General features: G+C 32.8%; 7 protein-coding genes across 7 annotated transcripts in view; 6 read left to right on the top strand and 1 right to left on the bottom strand.

Annotated features, from left to right (window-relative positions):
* NAEGRDRAFT_79057 (uncharacterized protein) overlaps positions 1-1,940 on the top strand; it is a gene marked incomplete at its 5' end in the record, with an annotated part of 2,742 nt that extends 802 nt beyond the window's left edge. The window contains one exon of the mRNA XM_002679132.1: positions 76-1,940. Coding sequence (XP_002679178.1) covers positions 76-1,914 — 1,839 coding nt within the window. The 3' untranslated portion in view covers positions 1,915-1,940. The remainder of the gene's footprint in view (positions 1-75) is intronic.
* A 55-nt stretch (positions 1,941-1,995) lies between these two features.
* NAEGRDRAFT_32088 (uncharacterized protein) lies at positions 1,996-3,228 on the top strand (the record flags this gene model as incomplete). The annotated part of the gene is made up of 2 exons (XM_002679133.1): positions 1,996-2,222; positions 2,292-3,228. Coding segments are annotated over 2 exons (1,164 nt in total), but the record flags the coding sequence as incomplete, so codon positions are not given.
* Positions 3,229-4,914: 1,686 nt separating this feature from the next.
* Positions 4,915-6,191, bottom strand: NAEGRDRAFT_65393 (uncharacterized protein; the record flags this gene model as incomplete). The annotated part of the gene is made up of 5 exons (XM_002679266.1): positions 4,915-5,086; positions 5,197-5,598; positions 5,637-5,722; positions 5,761-5,920; positions 5,968-6,191. 5 exons carry the CDS (start codon positions 6,189-6,191, stop codon positions 4,915-4,917), a joined length of 1,044 nt encoding a protein of 347 aa, XP_002679312.1.
* A 266-nt stretch (positions 6,192-6,457) lies between these two features.
* On the top strand, positions 6,458-9,817 carry NAEGRDRAFT_65394 (uncharacterized protein; the record flags this gene model as incomplete). Its single annotated transcript, XM_002679134.1, has 1 exon — positions 6,458-9,817. One exon carries the CDS (start codon positions 6,458-6,460, stop codon positions 9,815-9,817), a length of 3,360 nt encoding a protein of 1,119 aa, XP_002679180.1.
* Positions 9,818-10,375: 558 nt separating this feature from the next.
* Positions 10,376-12,748, top strand: NAEGRDRAFT_47667 (uncharacterized protein; the record flags this gene model as incomplete). Its single annotated transcript, XM_002679135.1, has 3 exons — positions 10,376-10,863; positions 11,383-11,507; positions 11,775-12,748. The coding sequence occupies 3 exons, from the start codon at positions 10,376-10,378 to the stop codon at positions 12,746-12,748; spliced, it is 1,587 nt and encodes a 528-aa protein (XP_002679181.1).
* A 109-nt stretch (positions 12,749-12,857) lies between these two features.
* On the top strand, positions 12,858-14,342 carry NAEGRDRAFT_38497 (uncharacterized protein). The gene is made up of 4 exons (XM_002679136.1): positions 12,858-12,968; positions 13,074-13,146; positions 13,244-13,458; positions 13,514-14,342. Exons 1-4 carry the CDS (start codon positions 12,938-12,940, stop codon positions 14,317-14,319), a joined length of 1,125 nt encoding a protein of 374 aa, XP_002679182.1. The 5' UTR covers positions 12,858-12,937; the 3' UTR covers positions 14,320-14,342.
* Positions 14,343-14,432: 90 nt separating this feature from the next.
* On the top strand, positions 14,433-16,929 carry NAEGRDRAFT_65396 (uncharacterized protein; the record flags this gene model as incomplete). The annotated part of the gene is made up of 5 exons (XM_002679137.1): positions 14,433-14,720; positions 14,760-14,947; positions 14,989-15,213; positions 15,310-16,823; positions 16,898-16,929. 5 exons carry the CDS (start codon positions 14,433-14,435, stop codon positions 16,927-16,929), a joined length of 2,247 nt encoding a protein of 748 aa, XP_002679183.1.
* Between the last annotated feature and the right edge of the window lie 51 nt (positions 16,930-16,980).

A 16,980-nucleotide genomic window follows, 5' to 3' on the forward strand; every position in this document is an offset into this window, starting at 1 on the left:
GCTGCATCTGCAACAGGTGGAACAACTACAGGAAGTAGTAGTGCAACAACTCCAACACCAACCAAGTCAAAAAAGAAGAAGGAAGCTGCTTCTGAAGATGCTGTAGAAGGTGAAGATGGCAAGAAAAAGAAGAGTAAGAAAAAGGCAACAACCACTAAGAAGAAGAAAAAGAAAAAGGGTGAAGAAGAAAGTGAACCTGAAGAGGAAGAAAGTGCAAAGAGGAAGAAACTTGAAGATGATTCAAGTACTAGAGGAAAGAATTATAGTAGAAGAAAGAGTGCAAATCCAAGAAAGGGAAATGTCAGCGTTATTTTCTCTTCTGAAACAGTTAGTGTTAAACAAGAATCAGATGTATCCATTGACCCTATTTTAGGAGCTGCTTCAAGTATTGAACATACTGAAACAGCACTTTTTGGAGAAAAGAAGAGACCTAAGGTTTATCTTTCAAGAAAAGTTCCAAAGAAAAATAGAAATGCTAAATATATTAATGTGGATGATGTCATGAATCACATCTATGAAACTAATCCTCAAGAGAAATATGTTTCAATTAGTATTAAGAGTGCTGATATTTTCCGTAATTTCCAACCTATTCCAAACCACCCACTCAAAGTTGATTGCCTTCTTGGTTTATATTTCGGTACCAATGAAAGAAATATTTGTCTTTCATCTTATAGAACCATGGTAGAAAATGAACAATTTGGTCAATTGGATGTTAGCTTCCCAACTAATTTGGTTTCTTTCTTCTCAAAGTGTAGACTGAGAAGAAATACTAAGAATTCTCTTTTCCTTTGTGTTGCTCTTAGACAAGCTGCTTTAGTTCAATCTCTTGATGATGATCCTAGTAGTCAAACCATCCCTCTTTACTGGGATAAGCACAATTATGGAGCAACCGTTTTCTCCTCCCATGCCTTTGTTGGTTTCTTCTCTGGGCAATATCCTGTCCAATTAAGAACAGCAACTGGAATTTTACTTCAATCTCCACTGACCATCAATGTTAAATTCTCTGACTCAACAGATAAGTTGAGTGATTATCCTCTTGAACTTTCTAAGGTTCACTATAGAGAAGTTTCCAATCAATCCAATCTTGCTTCCACCTCTAATACTCAAATTAATCCATTAATACTAGGTAGTGAAACTCTGGATCAAAAAGATGATATTCTCCAACTTCACTATATGGTGTATAAGGTCAACTACATAAATACTCATAACAGAGGTGTAGAAAGACTTTGGCTACGCTGGGATATGAATTGTCCATTAGAAGATGATTTTGAAGTCAACAATATGATGATTATGGGAACAAACACAGATGAAGATACCTTCGCTCAACTCAAGAAACATCTTACAGAAAAACATGGTGATAGATTTGAGATTCAATTTGAAGGTAGAGAAGGTGAAGGAGAAACTGGATCATACATTATCAGCATGAATCAATACAAGCACTGGTATCAAAATTATCAATACATGGACAGAAAGAGATTGATGCTTTTGGATCCATCAACAATGGATGTCAATCAACTTACTCATATTCAAAAACAATTTATGGATGTTTGGAATAGTTATCTATTGGAAAATTTCAAATTATTAATGACAGAAAACGAAGCTCATGATGCTTGCCGTAATCTTTACATTAATGAAAGATCCAAGTTGGATGCTGATGAAATGAAAGAAATTCTTGCCCATCAATTCTTAAGATTGACCAGTTTGAATGTAATATCTATTGAACATTTTATGAATCTTTTGGGAGAAGCTAAGATTCCACTTACCTCAGCCCTAGAACAACAATTACAACATATTCAACAAATGCAACAAATACAACAACAAACTATCAATCAGAATATGCAATATGCTCAAATGGTAAATCAGTTAAGTGATCAACAACCTGAAGAAGAGGAAGAGGATGAAGAAGATGAATAAACATTTTTGAAAAGTTCATAATTAATAGATATCAACAACTGTTCAGTTACATTTTATTGTTGCACCAATTTTTCTTTTTTGAAAAAAATGACATCAACAAGTGAACAAGTCCCACAACAACTTGCTGTTGTTGAAAGTGGAATCCCATTAATTAAAGAAGGAGATACAATTCTAGTAAAATTAAATAGTGGTTCAATGATTTTACAACAACATATTAAACCAGAAACAAATTTAAAAATCGGAAAGAAACAAACTTTTCCTTTAAAACTTTTAATAGGACAACCATATTATGCCTTCTATGAAATTTTGTCATCACAAAATGAAGGAGAGAAGCAACCATCAGTAGTTTTAAAACGTATGTTGTATGATCCTGATAGTGAGGAAGCTTCTGCTGTTATTCCTGGTGATGATGAAGCACCACAAGAAGAAATGCAAGATGAAGAAGGTGAAACTGTTGATGCTAATACAAAGAGATTAATTGATAATAACAAATCACAAACTTTAACTCAAGATGAAATTTTAGAATTAAAAAAACAAGGAGTTGAAGGAAAGGAAATTATCAGCAAATTAATTGAAGGAAGTAAATCTTTCCAAGTTAGAACTCAATTTTCCCAACAAAAATACTTGAAGAGAAAGAAGAAGAAATATTTAACTTACTTTAAAGTTATTGATCCTTCTGCATATGATATTTGTGATTTTTACTTTTCAAAGAATCCTGAGAAAATTAGTCATATGAGAGTTGATGGACTTGCTCAATTATTAACTTTAGGTTCTATTTATCCAAATAGAAAAGTAATGGTAATGGAAACTTGTATGGGTTTAGTTACTGCTGCTGTTTTTGAAAGAATGGGATGTTATGGTGAAATTATTCGTGTAGCTCCAGATGATATGCTTGGTAAACATGTTCATGCTGTTACCTATTTGAATATTAACAGAAATTTAGCTTCTAGTGTTGTTAGAGATGTTCCATTTGGAAAACTTGTATCTGGTGATATGTCTGATGAAAATGCTACTGATGAAAATATGGTTGATTGTTTATTGATTGCTACTAATCAATATAGTCCAATCTCAGTTCTTACAAACTTGTATCCTTATCTTAGAGAATCAGGATCATTTGCTATTTATTCTTCATACAGAGAACCATTAGAAGAATGTCACAACAAATTAAAGGATGACAAGTCAGCTGTTTTGGTTCAATTGACAGAAACATGGATGAGAGAATACCAAGTTCTTCCAAAGAGGACTCACCCAATGATGACAACGTCTAGTGCAAGCGGTTTCGTTTTGTCAGGTATCAAAGTAAAGATTGATTAATCTGTGTCAATAATTTTCTTTGGAGATCCACCAAATGATTGTCTTCTTGTCAGTCTTCTCATGTTGGCTGAATCACTAAGATTCTCACTTGTTGCAACTGGAGTTCTTGTTTGCTTAATAGGACTATTTCTTCTCTTGACTGTTTTTCTTATCTTTTTACCTTCGATTTTTTCTGCGGCAGGATCATTACTACTTGTGCTAGTGTCAACACTATCATCAGAATCAGCGTTTGGATTAAAGACAGATATTGGACTGATATCACTAATAGATCTTGGTGTTTCGTAAGCCTTCTTTTCCATGTCAGGAGTTTTGGTTTGTTGACTTGTGGTAGGTGGTTGTACTGGCTGAACCTTATCTTTAATTACACTACTTCCAGATGAAAGCAAAGGGGTATTCGTGTTGGTTTCAATATTTGGAGTTGATGGATTGGAAGTGCAAATCGTTAACTTTTCTGGTGTTGATTTGAAACTGTCAATAGTCGAGGTTCTAGATTCTATTTTTTTCTCCCTTACTTTATCTTTCAAGGACTTATTTTCTTCCATAACAGTTTTGTTAATCTCAAGAATTCTTCTGTTGGTAGTGTTCAAATGTTCTACTTGTTCTTCAAGCTCTTTAATTCTTTCTGAAGAGGAGAGTTGGGCTGAATTTTTGAGAGTTTGTCGCAACCTATCTTCACTGTCAGCAGCTTTTTCTTTTTCAAGCATCATCATTCTTTCGCTTGATTTTATCTTTGCATTCTTCGTTGATATTTCTCTTTCTAATTTTCTAATTGTTTCTTTTTGAGATTCCGTCTCAGTGTTCAAAAATGAAACTTGTTCCTGAAGCTTTTTCATCGAATCCTCAAGCTGTCGTTTTCTTTCAGTGGATGATTCCAAAACCTCAGTTGTTTGTTTAAGAGTTTCTTCTGTGTTTGAATTTTGTAATCTCACTTTGTTATAGTTATCCTTTAATTTGGCAATAACTTCTTGTAATTCACCAATATTTCTTTGCAATTCCGACTTATTTTCTTGTAAGATGGCTATTGTTCTTTGCAGGTTTGTGTTTTCTTCTTTAAGTGCATCATTTTCCAATCTTTCAGTGTGTAATTGATCTCCAAACTTATCTTTCTGCTCTTTTAGCTCTTGGAATGAGTTTTCCAAATCATTTCTGAGATTTTGAACGTCTTGCATCAATTTTGAGTTTTCTTGTTTGTAAACAACTATTTTGTCTGACTGCTCTTTAGTTAGAGTTTCTTGGGAGGTAAGATCTTTTTTGAGTTTCTTGATTGCATTACTTAAATTCAACATTTGGTCTTTCATTTTAGATTTTGAGTCAGACAGCTGCACAATCTCAAAGTTCATTTGCTCTTGTAATGACTGGAGTCTCTCCTCATAATTTTTGATAATCTGTTCATTTTCCTTATTCTTTTCCATTATTAGTGATTCAATAAAATTGTTGTGATAGTGAGGCATTGTTTCATAAATCCAATTAGTCATTAAATCCGCCAACAATGTGTTTTTATCTCCTTTTGCTTTTTCGTTATATGAATCCAAACACTCCCTAAATTTCAAATTCATTTCTTCAATATTTCGAAAACTTCCAGATGTTGAAATCTGTGAAAAGGAAGAGCTCAGAATCTTGCTGTTGTACTCATAATTTATACTCCTAACCTCCTCTCTCACTATTTTAAAAATTTGAACAATTGAATCATGTAATTGTCCAACATGGAATTGAACATCTCTTACCACAAGCTTTGAATTTTCCAAGAAATAAGAAACTGCTTCTGATTCTGATTCGAAGTGAATGTTTTCCAACTCTGTTTGATCCACGTTCTGTCTTAACAGCTTTTGCATTTTTGTTTTGTAAATTTTGATAGATTCTGAATGAACAGCATCACATTCAGTTTTCACTACATTACTCCAACAAGAATCCACTATAATAGAGCCATCATTGATGGCATTACAATAGTTCTCACACAAACTTATGAACATCCTACCATTCAACATTCTTCCTCCCAGTTCTTTAGGAGCAACTGTGTCTAATATTTTTTGTTTGAGTTTTTCTATTTGATTCCTAAACTCTGGTCTTATTTCATAGGATTCCAATTTTGAGGCATTTTGTAATTTCTTTTCATCGTGAATAGGTCTTACCAGAGTGAAACAATCTCTATCTCGGAAATATTGTTTCAGAGAGGCCTTAATTTGTTGCTTATTCCTTTCAGTTTCGGTGTATCTTTCCTCACTGGATAAGGCAAATTCAAGATAATTCTTTGGTGTAATTTGTAAATCCAACGAAAAGTCTCTCACAACCCATAAAAAAGATGGGAATATTGCTTGATTATCCAATCCTCCAAGTTTTGATTTAACATATTTTGAAAGTTCAGTTACCAACCTAATAGATTTAGAAACTAGTTCAAACCAACAACTTACCCTAATCTGGTTATTGCGTTGTCATCAATGCTTCCTTGACTATTATAAATAAACATTGAACTCATTAGTAAAGCAAGAGAGAACACCTAAAACTGTTGAAGAAATACAACCAATAACAACTTACTTGTGTATCATAGGTCTCATTTGCACTGAAGGATCCAATTCCCTCCGAATCAACAATTAATAATCTAAAATCTGGATGGTTGTCATTGCTTACTTTCATCGGAACGCTCCAGACCCATAATCCTTTTGTGCAGGGTAAATGTGAGGGACTGGTAGTAAAGCTGTATTATTATTTACTAATGAATATTATTGGTTTTTAAAAACATACCCATCATTCCTATCTAAAATTTGATTAAGTAAAAAGCTTTTCCCCGATCGATAAACTCCAGCTATCGAAAGTACAGCAACCGGTTCTTTAATTTTCGAAATCACAGAGATTGCTTTTTTATCCACTTGAAACTTTCCATCAATGTATGATATCAAAGGAATTTGTTGTGGCTGCAGCGTTGACAGCGAGGGCGATGTTGAATAGTCTTGTAGTGATGGTTCCATTTTTTACTAAGGATTGGTTCAAAAATATGGCGCCAAAACATGTATTTGCTTTTAGCGCCAAAAATAAATCAATATATTTGATGTATGGTGACATATTCTGAGGAGTGAATAAGAGTTAATACTATTAATATTAATTATTCTGAACAACAACATCATGAGATTGATTATTTATCTTTTTAATAGACTTAAAACAAACTATTTTGTAAAAATTCAAAAAGGTATTGTAATATCAATAGAATTTGTTATTTACATTTAGTGCCAAAAAAATGCAACCAGCCAATCGAAAGCCAATCAAGGTCAAACCATCGAAAGGTTCTAGCACACAACAACCTGTAATTATAACAACCTCATCATCTAATCATCAACAAAATAATTCCGAATCACATTCTCCATCACCTCTAATTTTATCACCCACAACCACTGGCACAAATAATTATGTATTTGAAAATGAAGGAGAACAAAACGAACAAAAAACCAACAAGAAAATCAGAGCAAAAAGAACAGGAGGGATATTGGGAAACTTTTTCGACGTTTCTAAAAATTTAAATGAAAATACACTAAATCAAATGGAATCCAAGATGAAAGAAATTATTGAATCGAGAAATTTGTTTAAAGAAAATAACTTGGAGTTGTGTGAAATGATCATGTCTGCTGATGTGGAATCGAAGAATGAATCAATTTCTCAACAAGAAATTCTCAAAATTGATTTGATAAATAGGCAAATGGCCGAATTGGAATCATTTGAAACAAATCTGAATAACTTTATTCAATCAAATGGCTCTTCTGGAATTACAAATCATCTTGTAAACGCTGTTAATACAAGAAATGCTATGAGAAATGAGTGTATGAATAATCTTAACGAAGTTACTAACTTGTTGGGTGAAACATTGGAATCAATGAAAAATGACATCCCCGTAGAAAGGATTCAAAAAATAGATGAAATTCATTCAAAAATTCTTTTAGAAGAAGATGTTTTATCAGTTTCTGGTTCTGGTGAGTCTTTCAATATGTATGAGTTTAATAGGAGATCAAAGGAATACTTTGAGTGGGTTAAAAAATCCAGTCCAAAACTGATTATTCAATACAAGGAAACAAAGGCTGTTTTCAAGAAGTTTCTAGAAGCAATGGAAAAAGAGCTAAATCTTATGAAAGAGGTTAAAGAGGAGGAGAAGAAAATGATGGATAATTTTGAGTATATAATTACCTACACTCCTGAATATTTGGAGGCAAAGCGACAAACAACTGCTGAGCCAAGTGAAAGAAAGACTCATATCAAGGAGTTACATAGCTACTATTTGAAACGTAAAATTGAAATGGAATCCAAAACACAACTACCACTTAAACCAGACCTTGAAAGCGTCAATCTATTTTACAATCAGCTTAACTCTTTGAAAACAGACTTGAGAGAGGCTAAAAGAAATCATCTAAAATTGAAATTTGAAAAAGAAAATCATGAGTTGGATGGAGTTTCTCAGTCTATTCTACAAATTTCAACACAAAAAGTTCAAGAAGCATCTGAGGTAGTTCATAGAATCGAAGAAAAGATTCAGCTATTTGAATCTAATCTAGAAAAATCCATCAAATTGCATCCAGAAATTTTAATTTACATTAACAGTTTCTCTAAGAATGATGATCTTATTCCTATATCAATTAAGGATACAAAGTTGGAGGTGAAGAGATCTATCAAAGATTATGAAATATTGAAAATAATCAATCCAAGGGTTTGCAAAGCAAAATTTGCTAACCAAATATCAATAATCAAACAGTACTCTTTTTCAGATAGCAAATCAAGAAAAGAGTTTATGAAGGAGGTTCAAATTTTACACAAAATGAATCATCCTTGTATTGTAAAGATAGAAGCGTACTTTTGTGAGAATGACTTTGTATTTATTCAAATGGAACACAAAGGAGATTTAACTCTAGCTGATTGGCTCCTTAAATCTCCTTCAGAATATGAAAAACGAAATGTATTTCACTCTGTGGCACAAACTTTGAAATATGTGCACGACTTTAATATTATTCACTGTGACATCAAACCAGAGAATATAATAATGTCACCAATCGGTTCTAAATCAATTGGATCCGTACAGGAGATATATGAATCATATAGACCTATTCTTATTGACTTTGATATATCAGTTGACAAGAATTCCTTACAAAATTCTTTAGCAATCCGATCCACTTTAACTTACTTGGCTCCAGAAGTTGTTCATGCAGCTTCTACAGGTGCAGATTTCAAGAGTGTTTTGAATACATCAATAGATGTTTGGTCATTTGGTGTTATGATGTTTAAGGCATACTATCCAAATGATGAGGTGTTGCTTCTTCCAAACGAACACTCAGTAAGAATACCAGAACATGAAAATCAATATTTGCAAGATCTTTTATCAAATATTTTACAAAGAGACGCAAAAGATAGACCTTGTGCTGAAGATATTTACTCTCATATCTATTTCAACTCGTCCATCATGAATGAACTAGTATCTCAAAAACAAATAGTTAGTACAGAAGACAAGATGCAATCATTCAATAGATTTCTGCATCACTACAAGAAAAGAATGCAAAGGAACACTTCAGATGTTATTCAAATACGTATGAGAAGAGATGCAATAGTAGGTCACACATTACAAGCATTTTCATCTATGGAAATCAATGACTTACTTTTGAGACTTCAAGTGCAATTTGTTGGTGAAATTGGAATGGATTTGGGAGGAATTACATCTAATATGTATACAGAGTTCTTCAGACAATCAATACAAAATGATCATAACATTTTTGAATGTGGTTCAAGCTCTAAAACTGGAGGTTACCTACCAAAGGCAGATGCACCAGTTGAGGTTTGTGAAAGTATTGGAAAAATTTTAATCAAAACAATTTACGATCAAAGAGTTATTCCAGAAGTGCTTTCTCCTTTCATATTCAAGTTTCTTTCACACAAATATTCATCAAGCGATCCTGATTACAATTCTTTGCAAGTAACTTTCAGAGATTTGGAACAATTTGATGAATCTATGGCAAGATCTTTGAGAATGCTCCTTACTCATGAAGGAGTGCACGAATGGGAAATTTCTTTTGATGGCCTGGGACAAGACTCTAATAGAATGGTAAATGATCAAAATAAGCACGATTATGTTAAAATGAAAATGAGAAATGTTCTCTTACTCTCAAGATTAGAACAATTGAAAGCTATTAGGAAAGGTTTTAATTCGCTTGTTGAGCTTCAGCCTCAGCTGGCATTATTTAGTTGGAAAGAGCTAATGCTGCTTTGTTGTGGAAAGGATTATATTGATGTAAAATCAGTGATTGACCTATTGAAGTTCAAAGATTTCCCTACTAATAGTAGGACTCCTTTATTTTTCACTCAATTTATTTCTTCACTCTCTAGCATTCAGTTAAGGCAATTTATTGAATTCTCCACTGGTCAATGTGGAATTTCCTACGGATGGCAATCCAAGGCTCTGAGCATCACTGTACAATACTCTTCCTCTTCAGTTGATTCATTACCTGTTTCTCATATTTGCTCATTCATATTAGACCTTCCTGACTATAACAATTATCAACTTTTAGAAACGAAAATTAAGCAAGCTTTCGAATTTACCTCATCCTCCGGCTTTTACATTGCTTAGAGAGATATTATTTACAGCCAAGCCTGTATCTATTAAGGAAATAGATTTCGTTGATTTTACTGCCGCCGTTTTTATGCAATTGGAGGTAGCACTTCATGGGCGCCAAGTTCCATTCAAAACAGTAGTAGATTGCACAGTAAAAACCAACAACAGCAGCAACTTTTGAAATTATTTTGATCAAAGAGGCCATGATATTTAGTTTATTGCTACTGAAATATTCATGACACAACAACATTTCAAGGTTAGTTGTTTCCGTTGAGAGTTGACGTTCAACATTGTATTCCCCAACCTGTTTCTAAAAAGGTGAAAGACAAACCCGATCTTTTTCCCTCTCATCATAAATCTCCTCACAGAAAAAAATATTTCAACTCTGTAATCAAACTCTTTATTTCCTCGGTTAAAGAGAAAATTGTTACCCAGAGTTTCATTTGAAATCTTTTGGATTTCATCATCAAGTTGTATTATTATTAAAATATAAAAAGATCAACGTTTGATCCTAGAGTTTCATCATCAACACCATTTGTAAAATATATAGTAAAATAGTAAATATTGTGGACGATGAGTGGCAATCCTTTTAACTTGTTGAGTATTTCTATTGCGGAATTTGATAAACTAAGTGGAAATAGTTTAACTCACACATACCCGACAGATGTTCACTTGGAAAAGTATTACCCTACCAGTAATATTGCTGATAAATGTATTCCTGATGGAGCTCATATTTACCATGAAGATCAAACCGGAATAATATTACCAATAACCGAGGATAACACAGAATTAATTCAAGTGCTTCACAAGTACATTTCTTCCTTTAAATTCACAACTTCACCTACACCACCCAAACCAATACCATCATCACCATCATCTAATATACCAAATAATAATGATAATGGTTTTCAAAATTCACAATACTTATATGGAAGTGTTTTCTTCAGGAACAAACTTGATGACAGAGTGCGAAGAGGAGCAATTCAAAAGAGTATTCTTGTTGTAACAACAAAGCCACTCTTCACTCTCTTTATTCCTCTTATGAGGGATGCAATTGATAGGTTAGTATATTCATACATTGTTCAATGTTCATCATTTGATTAGAATTATAAGTATTGAGGAAGCACACATAGAGAAATCTGAAAAGGAAGTAAGGGAAGTTTGCCGAGATCAAGTTACACTAGTGTTAAAAGATCTTTATGATAGCTTAAAGGAATCTATAGATGTTGCCTCAATGAACGCAACAAGAAAATTATCGATATCCTTCTCCGATAAGATTTATAATTTAAAAGTACCAAAGTAAGTTTATTTTAATATTTCCTTGTTAACACAGGAACTAGATGTAAAGAAGAGAATTTTAATGGTGCTTCTCTGATAGACCTTTTAACAATATTTGAAAAACACATTTGTTATATTTGGGAAGCATTGCTCTTCTCGCGAAGAATTGTATTTGTAGGATCGCCAGCTAAAGTTGTGACGATGTGCTGTCTCTCTTGTCCTTTATTAATTTCTCCTCTTAAAGGAATAACCAATAGGTAAGTTTTTGATTATTTTAAATGTGGAAACGAATTATATTTTAGGATTTCGCCCTATGTGACTATTGGAGATCAAAAATTGAGTGAACATGTCTATGTGTGTGGAATGACTAATCCATTACTAGAAAATTCTAAATATGGATGGGATTACTATGCCAGTATTGCTGCTGGTAAAGTACAATACAAAAGACAAAAAATCTCATTAATTTCAAAATCAGATTTTAAAGATTTTATCAAACAAGTACTTTCTGGAATTAAAAAAGGAAAAAAGGAAAATTGGGTTCGTGAACAATTCACACAATTCAATTTAAATTTCCTCAAACACGTTCCAAACTCTAAGAAGAAAAGTATCACTCAAAATTTTATTCATAGTCATGTATATAAGAGATTTTGTAGTACAAATGTGTTGTCTAGCTCTCCACCCTCTCCAATTGCAGATAACACTCTTTCGGTGGGCAGTGTTAGATTTCCAAAGATTTCATTTGAGGGCTCTGACTCTCCTTTAAGAATATTCCCTCCAAAACTTGTGAAAAGCAAACATTCACAAAGTTATAGTGGTGAATTGAGATTATCACCCAAAAAAACACCCACTTCTATTAAGAGTATATACAGGAAGCTTAACCCATTCATTTCATCCAAAAATGAATCACAATTTTCTCAAAAGGATCTCATTTCTCAAGTCGTATCTGATGGAGAACTGGAGTTCCTTTGGCCATATATAATGCCTAACAGTGAATCCATGTTAGATTGGACTGTAACAGGGCATGTTACATTGTACAAAATGACATTATGTATCAAAGATGGTTTAAATACCTTTTATTCAAGACATAGTGGACCTTTGAGCCACAAATATGAAAAAGTGCTAGCAAATATTCATTTCATATTAGGAAAACTTTTTAAAGAAAACGAAGAAGTAATTTATTCACAGGAACAACTTGCTTATTTGGATAGAAAATCACTCGATGAAAAGGAAAAAATACTGAATGAACAAACAGCTAAAAACAAGAGAGATAGTTCATTCCTACATATCAAATTGCAAAAACCATTAGAACAAGAATATATGGTGATCAACTCAGAAGTTAAGCAAACATCTCAAAGATCTTTGTTTGTACATAAGGTTGTTCGTCTTCAACTTGATTCTAACAAGCAATATACCTTTTTGGAGAACCCAGAATATTTTGTTTACGTTGTGAATCGAGTTAGTGAAGAACAAACTGAGCTCACACAAGTTCATGTAATAAGAGCAACTAATCTTAGTGAAAAACGAGACAAGTATACATACTTTAGTTCAGCTTTAGAAACTAGAAAATTACTAATCGAAAGATTGGATAAAGATGCAACAGATTATAGCAACATTGTAGTGAGTGATTCAGATTCGAGTGAGGATGAGGATTTAGGATCAAGTGAATAAAATTGTTTTCTTTATTTCCATAGCAATTGTTGAGTACCACATTCTCTCAACTTTTTTTCATCATGATTTTTGAAAATATTTATTTTTTGAATTTTTGAAAAAATGGGTGAGCGAACTGACAAACTCAAGGAATGGGCAAAGGGAGCCTGTTCTGTTGGAAATTTCTACACACTTTTTCTGGCTTTGGCCATGTTGATCACCGGTACCGTCAACACTATTGGTATGTAGGAAATTTATGCGTAGGAAATATTCATTGTGGAATGTTGATCAAATTATATATCGCTTGTTATTATGTAAAATTCTTCTTGTTGATTCTATTAAATAGCCACTAAATTACAGGATGTTAGTAATGCTAAGGGTATTGGTGATGGGCCACCAACCGCTTTCCAACATGCCTTGTAGGTTTAATTTTTGTTATTGTTGTTAATTAATTAATTAATTTTCATATGATGATTTTAATATTACTAATTATGATGAAATTTTCGTTTTCAATAGTTTCCAAACTGCAGCAATGTTTTTGGGTGAATTGCTCTGTCTCATTCCACACAATCTTCAATTATTATATAACAAAATCCGTGGTAGAGGAAAAGCTAAAGAAGAGGAATCAGACTCTTTGATGGATTCCGAAAAACCAAAACCAAAGCCATTCACAAATCCACTCATCTTTTGGATTCCTGCTTGTTGCGATTTGGGAGGTTCAACTTTGCTCAGTAAGTATTTTGGAAATTCATTTTGCATGATGAAATTCAATTATGTCACAAACAGATTTTGGTCTCTTCTATACTGATGCTTCTGTTTATCAAATGTTGAGAGGTATCTTGGTCGTTTTTACTGGTTTATTCTCAGTAATTTTCCTTAAAGCTAGATTGTACTATCACCACTGGTTTGGTTTATTATTAATCCTTGTTGGTTGTGTTATTGTCGGTTTGAGTTCATATTTGTATGCTGAAGATTCTGGAGCTTCTAGAAATGCTTGGTTGGGTGATCTTTTCGTTGTTTTGGCTCAAATTTTGGCTGCTACTCAATTCATTGTTGAAGAAAAGTTCTTCAGTAGATATGATGTTGCTCCATTGCAAGCTGTTGGTTGGGAAGGATACTGGGGTTTGTCAATGACAACTATTGTTTTGTTTGTCTTGTATTGGATTCCAGGTAGCGATTATGGAAGTGCTGAAAATGCTGTTTATGCATTTGCTCAATGTTTGAATAATTGGAAGATTGCTGTTTCTACTTTGGGTTCAATTTTCTCAATTGCTTTCTTCAACTTCTTTGGTGTTTCTATCACTAAGAGAATCAGTTCTACCACTAGATCAACTATTGACTCTTGTCGTACTATTTTCATTTGGGCTATTTCCCTTATTATTGGTTGGGAAGAATTCCATTGGCTCCAAGTTGGTGGTTTCGTCGTTTTGTTGTTGGGTACCTCTCTTTACAATGAAATTATTAAGGTTCCATATTACCACAAGTGGTATTTGGGCAGAAAGGAACTTTATTTGCAAGAAAAGGAAAGAAAGGAAGCTGAAAAGAAAGCTTTGGCTGAAGAAAAGAAGAATAGAAAGAGAAATATTCAATAAATTAATTGTAAACTTATTCTAAATTATTTTCTGGAAATAATCTAATAATCACCATATTTAAACATTGAAAAAAAATGAGTGAACATCAAATCTCCCTCAACAAAGAGACAGACATGGCTGTTGTTCGTTTGGATCAAATAAATGATCATTATTACAAGCTTTTCAATCTTAATGTTCCGAAGGATTTGGTGAATAACATCAAGAAGGCAATCGTTTCTCAAGATTTAGTTTGGATCATTGATAATGACGGAAAATTGTACGAGTGCAAATTTTCTGGTACCATGTCACCTTGTTATTGCAAGTTGTTTGATACTAGGGAAATTAATGAGCCAATTTTAGATATTGTTGGAAATGACAATCATTTATTTCTCACCACCAAATCACAAATGTATGGATTGGGGGTATGTTTTATGATCTATTGATATTAATTATTGATTTAGGGAAATGGATTTGGACAATTAGGATTAGGTAGTACAAAATTTAAAGAGTCTACTTGTCAACCAATAACCTTTTTCGATAGAATTAATGTAAATAGTAGCAAATATAAGGATAGAGTTGTGAAGATTGCTTGTGGAGAGGCATTTACTTTATTCTTGACAAATACTAATAAGGTTTACAGTTGTGGAAGGTAAGAATTGAATATTTAACAACATAAGTCATTTTGAAAAGTAATTATTATGGACAACAGACATTCCCTATGGAATCAGCTTTTCTTCCAACTCCTCAAAGAATTACTGAAATTTTCAAAGAAAATCAAAAAGTTGTTAACATTCATTGTGGCCAAACATATTCTTTATTTGAGTTGGATGATGGATCATTTCTTTGCTATGGAAGATTGGGTAGTTTTTTGGTGAAAGATCCTAAAATTGTTCCAAAATTGCAAGAATTTGACAGGTTTGTGCTATTGAATTGATTTATTAACCATTTCAGTATTGAGTCTGTGTATTGTTTATCAGAACGGATTATTTTCATAACTAAATTCATGAAAAGAATTGATGTGGTGATTAAGACAATCTCTAAAGCAAATCAAGACAATTTTTTTGTTGTCCATTCTGTCAAGGAAGGTTCATTTCAATGTGTGGAGAAAAACTCTCAAGAAATTATTTTGAACTGTAACGAGCAACACTTTAAATTATTTCACATTCAATATAAAGCTACCAATTCAGTTAAAGTCTACCAAGGTGATAAATTAATCAGAACAATAACTATTAATTCAGATCCAAGTAGATTGAGGGTTTGTTTTACTTCTGGCGAAAACATTCTCATTTATATGAGCAACAGCACTTCACAACGTAAAAAAACAATTCATGAATTGATTTTGGGAAAATCTAAAGAGTTCAAACTACCTTCTGATACAATTAATGTTGGATCCTCACCTGTTTATGCATTCCTTCCATTCATTCAAATTAGAAATCCTCAATTTTATGATTTACTTAGAACAGGTGATTTATTCACTTCGGATAGATCGCCAACCATTATTCAAGATTTGATTGATTACTGTTTTTCACAAGACTGTTCATTCTTGAGAAGTTACACATCACCAATGGTTGCTGAGTTAATATACTTATTAGAGAAAATGGGTGTTATCTACAATGAATTCACTGCTCCATTAATTTTTCAATCATCAGTACAAATTTCAGCTAGTGAAGATTTTGCTCCAAATGCTGATGCATACGTTGTGAAGCTAAAACAAGAGGGAATTACCCCAAAGCTATTTGGTAATTCTCAATTTTTCAATAATCAAACGCCAGCTTATCTACCACCAATTGGTTCAGTTTTGGGTAAACTTTTTAACTCTGAATCATCAGCAGATACTTCTATAGTCATTGACCAGTTTGGATTGGAAAAAGTCAAATGCCACAGAAGTGTATTGATTGCACAAAGCACCTTTTTTGAGGCGTTCTATACTGGACATTTTGCTTCAAATGAAATCAATCTCTTCAATGACGAAGATACAGGAGAATTGGATATCAACACTGAGGATATGAGCGAAGAGGAGAGACAAATGCTGATAGACCCTGAATCTCAAATCAAAACCAGAGCATTGAGAAATATTTTAATGATGTTTTATGAAATTGAGCCAACTGTTGAGTATGAATTGGTAATTCCAATGCTAGACATGGCTCACAAATTAGATTCTGAGAATTTGGTTATGAAATGCTTGAATATGTTTGAAAATAATTTGGATGATGAAAGCTATCAAGTTGTTAATCAGTGGCTGGGAGGTCTTGAACAAAAGACCGATATTCAAAATATGATTTTGAAGACTGCAGATACTTGGGCAAGTCAAGTATCTCAAAAAATAATACTATTCGAAAATTATGAATTGGAAGAAGAATTTGGTAAATATATTAGAAAACTTAATAATTTCGAAATTTGCCAAGAATTCATTCCAAATTTTACAACTCACTATGTTGCAACTAAGCTTGACAAGAAGGATTACAATTTCCTATGTGCAGTAGCTGGTAATTGTAGTATTGTTAAACCTGAATATTTAAGAAAATGTGGAGAAGAGCAATGTTGGATTGAGGAAGGGCCATATCTTTTAAATAATTGTGCTAATGAATTTGAAAAAAAGGTTCAACTTCTCTTAAAGGTAAACATGGATAACAAGTTATTGAAGAAATTTGCCTTCTCTTCATATTGTGCACATATATTTTT

The sequence above is a fragment of the Naegleria gruberi genome (assembly GCF_000004985.1).
Source record: "Naegleria gruberi genomic scaffold NAEGRscaffold_14, whole genome shotgun sequence".
NCBI classification, from domain to species: Eukaryota; Heterolobosea; class Eutetramitea; order Acrasida; family Naegleriidae; genus Naegleria; species Naegleria gruberi.